This window comes from Leptopilina heterotoma, unplaced genomic scaffold (genome assembly GCF_015476425.1).
Source record: "Leptopilina heterotoma isolate Lh14 unplaced genomic scaffold, ASM1547642v1 Lhet_242, whole genome shotgun sequence".
Taxonomy (NCBI): Eukaryota; Metazoa; Arthropoda; class Insecta; order Hymenoptera; family Figitidae; genus Leptopilina; species Leptopilina heterotoma.
In genome coordinates, this window is record NW_025110957.1 from 450,716 (window position 1) to 460,163 (window position 9,448).

The 9,448-nt window shown below is 26.7% G+C and overlaps 1 protein-coding gene across 1 annotated transcript; it reads right to left on the reverse strand.

The window, feature by feature from the left end:
* Positions 1 to 408: 408 nt before the first annotated feature.
* On the reverse strand, positions 409 to 1,738 carry LOC122503067. The gene is made up of 2 exons (XM_043613489.1): positions 1,043 to 1,738; positions 409 to 959 (listed from the first exon to the last, which is right to left on the reverse strand). The coding sequence occupies exons 1-2, from the start codon at positions 1,671 to 1,673 to the stop codon at positions 409 to 411; spliced, it is 1,182 nt and encodes a 393-aa protein (XP_043469424.1). The 5' UTR covers positions 1,674 to 1,738.
* Positions 1,739 to 9,448: the final 7,710 nt, after the last annotated feature.

The window sequence follows — 9,448 nt, forward strand, 5'->3', positions numbered from 1 at the left end:
TAAATCAAAAGAAACATTGTTATTATCTTTCCTTTCGCGAATAATAACATTCTGTTCATTTGGTAAATGTATGGGTAAACGATTTATACTATGGCTCTTTTTCCCTAAAGGTTTACTTAAAATTCTCCAAACAGCCTCAACAGGACCTACATACCTATTTTCTTCATAATGATTAATTTCATTGTGATTAACAGTTACCTCACCATTCGCATTTGTAATAATAATGGATGCAGCATCATGACCCTTGAAAATATATTTATATAGATATTTAACAGATTTAATACTTGAAACTATTTCCACATTTATATGGCAATTAAATATTTCCGAAAGTGTAGGGCAATATGGAACCACATTAGAATTGTCAACAACAAATCCATTTGCTCGCTCATACGTTTTATTATTATTTCTTCAACGACAACGAACATAACAGTTTTCTTCAATTGTAGTTTCTTCTTGGTAACTTTTTGGAAAATTTTTTGAACATTTACCATCAATTAAACACCAATCTCCACAAGGTCCGTGAATGTTATTTTGCATTATTATGTTATGCAAGGAAGGATTGATATTTTCATCAGGAATTTCTGCAGAAATATAACGATCAACACTTTCAACTGTTAATATTTTAGAATTTTCTTTTAATATAACTAACAAATGAATATGTGGTAATCCTCGCTTTTGAAATTCAATAACATAAACATAAGACTTAACCTCTCCAAATAATTTGTTGTCAACAATAACATTTAAAAGTTGTTTCACCTTCAATGCAAAAACTCTAGTTACTATATCAGGTCTATCAGAAGCAGTTTGATGAGGTAATAAATTTTCTTGTATCTCTTTCCAATTTGGATTACACGTCATTGTAATAAATAAATCTGGTCTACCATGACGACCAACAATAGCCATGGCATCCTGATATTGTTGCATCATATTACGAGGTGATCCTATAAAAGTGGAAGGCAATATAATTAATAAAATAATAATAATTAATTATAATTATAAATTATAATTAATTAATTATAATTAATATTATAATTAATATAATATATAAGCATTTTTCCAACATGTACATCATTTTCTAACTCATTATTTTGTAAATAATCGATTAATCCTTGATATGTTTCACTTCTCAATTGAGCTTGATTGTTTGCACAAAATTGCAATCTATCTTTCTCTATTTTTACATAATTGTCAACTACCCATTGTTGAAACAATCTTCCCCCATATAAAAATTGATTAAATTCCTTATCTCTTATAGCAATTTTGTATTTACAATAGGCAGACCTAGAAATATTATGTTTTTTACTTCTAAAATCACTATCACTACGAAGCATATTAATATTATAACCTTTATTTCCAAGTGGATAAAATATGGGATAGATCCATGGTTCAACATTCGGATCTAAATTACTAACTGATTTCAGTTCCTTTGTAGACTTATTATAAACTGTTACATAAGATTCTGGTATTTCTCCTTCTGAGTTTGTATTGAAAATAGCAGCAACTTCATTGTAACTTTGATAATTATATCTTTTTTTATCAAAACCTTTTTTCAACGTGAACAATAGTTGTAACTCTGGAACATCTTCATTATTTTGTCTTGCTAATTCAGTTTCTATTTTAATTACTTCTGACATCATCATGTAAGATTTTGTGTATGCGTTTGAAGTTCTCATAATATTTTCTATATTTTGTAAAAGTTCTTTGTCCAAATTTTCGTTACTTTTTAATCTGTATCTGATTGATTCGTCAGGGTCATAAATAAATAATTGACCAAAACATGGATCCTCACCTTTATCCGGATATAAAGCACTATTAATTTGATAGTAAATTTGACCTTGAATTTTATAACAAAATGGCCCTCTTCTTCTGTTATTAAAATTAATTACATTAGCATTTAAAGATGCAAAAGAAAAAGAATTATTGTACAGCCTTATATTCTTTTTAAAATGACCAGATTTTTCATGAAGCCCTTTTAGCAAAAGCTTTAATTCATCTGGATATTGTATGGAAGTTAAAACAACACCTCCATGACTACAACAATCATTAAAACTAACTTTTCTACCAGCAACTTGTTCATCTTTAAAATGTTTAGCTTGACAATGTGTGCAATAATAATTCATTGGACCTAGATAATTTTCAACATTATTTGACTTAAATGTTTCATTATCATCTAAATCTATATTTAATATTTTCTTTGGAACAGAAATATTCAAATTTGAATTTATACTATTATTTACCAGTTTCAACTCATTTTGAATTTGATGATTTAATACTCTTTCACAATAATTTCTTGGACATAGAGTATTTTTTGTTTTTGACAAAGTACTTCTATCACTGTTTATATTTTTTAATTTAAGGTTTTGAGCATATTCTATTTTAGATTCAACTTGAAGTTTTTTCTTAGTTGAAGTGTGCACTTCACCTGAATAATTTACATTATCACTTTTACATTTCAGTTTTTGCCTTTCGCGATAATTTCTTTGAATTTCAGCCTTACTTTGTTTAGGTGTTGTTGATGATTCAACATTTCCTTCATTTATTTTATTTATTGCTCTCGGAAAAGAAAGGGAAGTGTTTGCTTCCTCTGAATAATTTGGATTATCAACTTTACGCTTCAACTTTTGCCTTTCGCGATAATTTCTTTGAATTTCAGCCTTACTCTGTTTAAGTGTTGTTGATGATTCAACATTTCCTTCATTTATTTTATTTATTGCTCTCGGAAAAGAAAGGGAAGTGTTTGCTTCCTCTGAATAATTTGGATTATCAACTTTACGCTTCAATTTTTGCCTTTCGCGATAATTTCTTTGAATTTCAGCCTTACTCTGTTTAGGTGTTGTTGATGATTCAACATTTCCTTCATTTATTTTATTTATTGCTCTCGGAAAAGAAAGGGAAGTGTTTGCTTCCTCTGAATAATTTGGATTATCAACTTTACGCTTCAATTTTTGCCTTTCGCGATAATTTCTTTGAATTTCAGCCTTACTCTGTTTAGGTGTTGTTGATGATTCAACATTTCCTTCATTTATTTTATTTATTGCTCTCGGAAAAGAAAGGGAAGTGTTTGCTTCCTCTGAATAATTTGGATTATCAACTTTACGCTTCAATTTTTGCCTTTCCCGATAATTTCTTTGAATTTCAGCCCTACTTTGTTTAACTGTTGTTGATGCAATACTCCCTTTATTTATTTTATTTATTATTCTCGGGAAAGAAATTTCTTTCTTCATAGAGTTTTTAGAAAAGTTTGATTCTCCATACTTAAGTTGAATATCTTTTTCATTTAAAAGGCAATTCCAGTCATTCACAACTATGCAAGATCTACTATTAGAAAGTTGTTCAGAGGGAAATTCACTTAAACTATTGTTTTTGAACATTAACATTAAATGATTTCTCATATTACAATAATAGTAATTGACAGAATCAGGCATAATATTAAAAAATAACGATGTTGCGAATGCTATTGCATATATTCCACAAGCAAGACTGTTTAATGGTTGTTGATCAACAGTTGTGAAAACTACTGGTGGTTCAAAAGGATATAATCTAATTAAGTAAGCCCTTTGATCGTCATTTAAATATTTTTTATTAAGACTATCAAAAATGTAAAGGCTTTTTCCATCATAATAAGTACAAATCCAATGACCAGACTTATAATATCCACTAAAAAGTATTTGAATGTGCTGCTTATTTTTCTCGATTGGAACTATCAAATCAAGTGTTTGTAAACACAAAGTATTTTGCATATTATAAAAAAAATTTGATTGTCTTCCCAATAGCTTTTGAAATTCATACATATGATCATTATTTAGCATTGCTCCTTCAGTGACAACAATACTTAAATCATCAGTAGTCAAATTAACAGTTTCTCCTTTGTTAGACATTGTTCTTTTATTTTATAAAATTTACTTATATCAAGGAATTAAAAATTTAAAAATAGCAATATTACAGTAGAATTTTAAGATCAAGTTTTATACATTTAATTATAAATATTATAATTTCCTTTTATTCAATGATATTACCAAATTTTGCCTCCTATAGAAAATACAAACAAATTTCCAATTTTGTCTCTTATCCAATATATAACCAATTTACTATTTTTCCTTTAATCCAATTTAACCAATTTCTAGCTTTCTTTTTATCCAATATAATTAATTTCCAATTTTGCTTTTTATCCAATATAACCAATTTTGCCTTTTATCCAATATAACCAATTTACTATTTTTCCTTTAATCCAATTTAACCAATTTCCAGCATTCTTTTTATCCAATATAATTCATTTCCAATTTTGCTTTTTATCCAATATAACCAATTTTGCCTTTTATCCAATATAACCAATTTCCAGCTTTTATCCAATATAACCAATTTCTAATTTTTTATTTTATCCAATATTCCTGTTATACAATTCAACCAATTTCCAGCTTTTTATCCAATATAACCAATTTTGCCTTTTATCCAATAAAACCAATTTAACCAATTTCCAGCTTTTTATCCAATATAACCAATTTTGCCTTTTATCCAATATAACCAATATTTATCCAATATAACCAATTTTGCCTTTTATCCAATATAACCAATTTTGTCTTTTATCCAATAAAACCAATATAACCAATATAACCAATTTTGCCTTTTATCCAATAAAACCAATGTAACCAATTTTGCCTTTTATCCAATATAACCAATTTAACCAATTTTGCCTTTTATTCAATATAACCAACTTCTAATTTTGCCTTTGGATTCCAATTACATACGATTTCCAAATTATAACAAATTTTTTAATTTATTAATAAACATAAAAAAAAATTTTTTTAACTTTATTAATTAACTTCGAAAACTAAACACAACTCAAATACATAATTATTTAAATGATTGAAAAAAATTAGAAAAAAGTATTTTAATGTATTTCTATTATTATTTAATATTCACTTATTTAATTATATTCACTAATACTTACTATTCACTAAATCACTATTTACTAATTCACGAAGTATTCACTGATAATTCACTTATTTAACTTTTTTATTCACTCACCTATAGTGAGTGAATTCCCAAAAAAATTGTTATACTTCAATTTCGTTGAAGACACGTAGAACGTGCTCCAAGGAAAATAATCGACGATATGATTTTTAAATTAAATTTTCGTTCTTATATTTAGGTGGTAGGCCCTAAACGTGAGTGTCCTCTTCGCACTCATATATATATATATATATATATATATATATATATATATATATATATATAGGCCTGTATTCGACCCTAAGAAGGATTACGAACCCTTAAACAATAGCCTTTGTAATGGGGATTACCTCGGAGAACCCAGGTAATATTTTCTTTCTTCCTTCATCGCAAGGGAAATATAAAGAAAAGTCTATTATATGTATATATATAATATATATAGTAATAGAAACTCCAAAGGTAACGGTCTCGATAACGTCTGGATAACGGCGCCGATAACGCTTTCTCTGGTAACGGCTACCTTTCTTTCTTTCTCTAAAGGCAATGTCAATAAGAATGTCTCTCTTTACCTAATTTGCATATCTGCTGATTTCATATAAGGATTTTGACTCGAAAATCTAGTGTCTATTAAAAAGTGAAAATACCAAGTGCGTGTTTAGTGTAGTGGTTATCGTTCCGGGTTTCAAAGTGCGTATTCGTTAGGTTCAGGTGTTCGCGTCCCCACAGCGAGAAATATTTATTTCATAAGCTTAAATTAATTCTAAGTTATACATATAAATACAAAGTCAAATATAAATATGTTCAAATACAGTAATTAATTTTTTTTTTATTTTAATTAGTTTTTCTCTTTTATTTGATAATAAGAATTTGATTAGCAATTTCAAATAATTATGATACACAGTGTAAATCTAATATTATTCTCCTAGTCAATTTGACAAATTTTCCTGGTCACTTTAACTATGCTTGAATTTTATTAATTTTACTAGGATTCTATAGTGGGTTTCTCTCGTAACTATTAGGAAACCTAGCCAATTCCTGGTATACGGGTCCTAGGCATTTTTTTCGGTGTTTTATCACGAAATATTTAGAATTGAATATTATAGGTATTAATTATGTAACTATGTAATTATCATTACAAGGTTGTACATCAGGTAAATCTACAAGTATACATTGTTGTAAATATATTTTAAAGAAATTTTTAAAAAACTAAAATAAGAAATTTTTATTTTTTAAATAAATTTGAAAGGTTTTTAATTAATTTATTAAAAAAAGACAAAGTATAATAATTAAATAAAACAATTAAACTAGTCAAATTGAAAATTATTGATAATAAATATAATAAATTATAAAAAATATAAATAATTAAATCACAAAATAAAAATAATAAAAACAATAATAATTATTATTATAATTATTCTAGTTTAAATATAAATTTTTCTGAGAACTTTTCTAAAATCAAAAGTTTTAGAAAAATTTTAAATCTATTATTTAATGATTAATTTTTACAAATTTTTTCAAATCTAACATTTAAAAAAATAAGTATAAAAAAATTAAATTTAAAAGAAAATTAAATATTAATTAATGATTTTTAAAACAATTTTAAGATGAGATTACGAAACTAATCACTAATGAAGTTGATTGACACTTGCATTTGAAAAAGGCATCTTTTTTCGAATTTAAAGTTTTAATGGTTTACATCTTGCGTACAAATTGTATTGACATAAATTTACATTTTACAGCCACACTTTTAAAATGTATAGCTATAGCCATCAGTTAACTTATTTTTACAATAAATTATTGCATTGGAAGATAAGTATTTCGAAGTCAAAACGTTTCGTCAAAACTCTTGTAAGTGAAACGCACTATAGTTAAACTTGTAGAATATATTCTGAGCAAAGTGACCGCTGCATAATTGCACTCCAATTTTTGTTTAGAGTTCCCGAATTTTTCAGGTACAACAAGCAGTGATTGTTACTGTTTGGTTATACTAGAAATACTAGAAATCGAATCTAGTTAAATTATTATTTAATTGAACTAAATTCAAAAAAATCAAATTAATAATGAAATATTATTTATAATTTACAATAAAAAATAATTAACAATTTTTCTAAAAATAAAAAAAATTGAAACAGAATTTCCACCGGCACTGCGGATTATCAAGAAACTACTGCAAGTTTAGTGTTAAGATACATAAAGAAAATATTTCCATAAATTACTAAAGTTAAATTTTTTAGCTCTAATTTGTATTTCACATATTTTAATAAACTATCGTCGTTAAATTTTTTAGTTCTCGTTTGTATTTTACATAGTTTTATAAATTATCGTCAGAATATTTATAAATTACAGCGTAAATTTCCATAAATTACCGCAAAAGTTTCTATAAATGACTGAAATCCAAATGATAATTTTTGCTTTACATATTTTTATGAATTATCGCAAAAATTTCTATAAATTTCCATAAATTACCACGAAAATTTCCATAAATTGCTAAAATAAAAATTTCAATTTTATAACTTATGTGGAAAATATTTTTATGATTTAATGCAAAAATTTATATAAATTACCGCATAAATTCCCATTAATTACCGAAATAATAATTTTTAATTGAGATTCACGCTATCAATTTTTTATAAATTACCGCAACAATTTTTATAAATAACTATAATTTTCATAAATTATTAGAAGAAAACACCTTCTTACACCAAAAACTGTCCAAACAGTGAATTCGTTAATTATTATACTTTTTTTACAACAAATTTAATTCATTTTTCAGTAATAATTCTGCTAGAAACTTTCTGGTTTCTTTAATAAACATAAATTAAAAATTCAAACGGGATTCTTTTTATAAAGTTTTTTTCTAGACAACAAACCTCAAAAACTATTTTTTGAATGTTTTACAATTTTTTATACCTACCTACACATTTATCATAAAAAATAAAAAAATGATGTGTTTATTGCCAATCTTTTCCCGTAGAAAATATTATCTAGAAGAAATATTAAATTTTAGAGATTTGTTGTATAATTTTTTAGATAAAGAATTAGATGGTTTTTGATATCTTAAAATCGGTTAGGTACCTAGATTTCGCGAAAAGTATCTGGCTTGTCTCTTCAGACCAGTATCGCTCCCCGCCGTCTAGAAGGTGCAAAATAAAAAATTTTAGTTATTTAGAAAATTCTGACTAGAATCAGAGCTGGGTCTGGCTAGACAATCTCGAACAGACAAAATAGGTAAGGTCTGGCTTGTAGCTAAGCAGCACCTTAATTCAGCTGTGGTAACTTTAAATTTTATTATAGTTTTATGGTTAATGGTTAACATAGTTTAGTTCTAATTCGTTATATCCAAGTTAATCTATTTATTTAATGTATTTGTTTATACCACACAGCACCAAAAATTTTCTGAAAGTTGAAATTAACTTGACTACAACCTTCGGAATTTTTAGTGCAAAGCTCATGAAACATAAAGTTTTTCTTTAAATGCCCTATGTTATTCAATGTTTGACGTAAAAGTTGACTAAACATTGCATGAGAGTTGAAGAAATTTTAAACTTTCATGCAATGTTCAGTCAACTTTCGCGTCAAACATTGAAAAACAGTCGAAATTTAAAGAATTACTTCAACTTTAAACAGCCTCGTTACTAAAGATTCCGAACATTTCAGTCAAGGTAATTACAACTATTAAAAAAGTTTCGATGCTGTGTGGGTATCCATATTCAGTGTAAATCTTAAATTGTTATCTTTCTCCAAAATATAATTATAAATATTATGCAAAATTAACTTCCGAATTATAATAAATAGGTCTATTAATAAGTATCAAATTTTACAAGAAAAAAATGATAAACTTTCGAAAATAATTAAAATCTGAGTTAAATATATATATGTTTCAAAACCATCAGTTTTTAATGATAAAAGCGTTAAAAGGTATCTTATCTTCTGAAAATTATACGTCATTTGCAAGATAAGGGTCCCACATTAGGAAACGTAATTCTACTATCATTTTTTTAACAACGCACGGAGTTAGAATTTCCTGAAAATTGAAAATTTGCAAGGCATATGGTTTATCTTATAGTAGATCAGTGAAGCGTAGGAATAAACGTTGAATGCGCATTATGCAACGAAGAAGTTTTAGTGGGTCGTATATGTTACGCCACGCTCTCGCCTGTCCTCTAGTTATACGCTATTTGCAACAACACTAGTCAGGCATTGGGTTCGATTTAAAAGCGTTGAGACTAGCTCTTTGTAAATTGTTTTATGTCAATTTTTAGCTAGTATTCTTCTATAAGTGCATCGTCTCTCTTTACTGTAAAAATTGAAAACACAAAAAAACAAGAAAAGAGAGAAAAATTCACCCGCATTTGCTAAAGCGCGATGCGTTCATTAAACTTAGCCATGTAACCCGTATTTGCTTGCACCTGTAAAGTAAAGTCGACTAATTCGAATAGTCATAAAATATTACTTGCAACTACTATAGTAGGTAGGCAGTGATAAATAAATAATATAC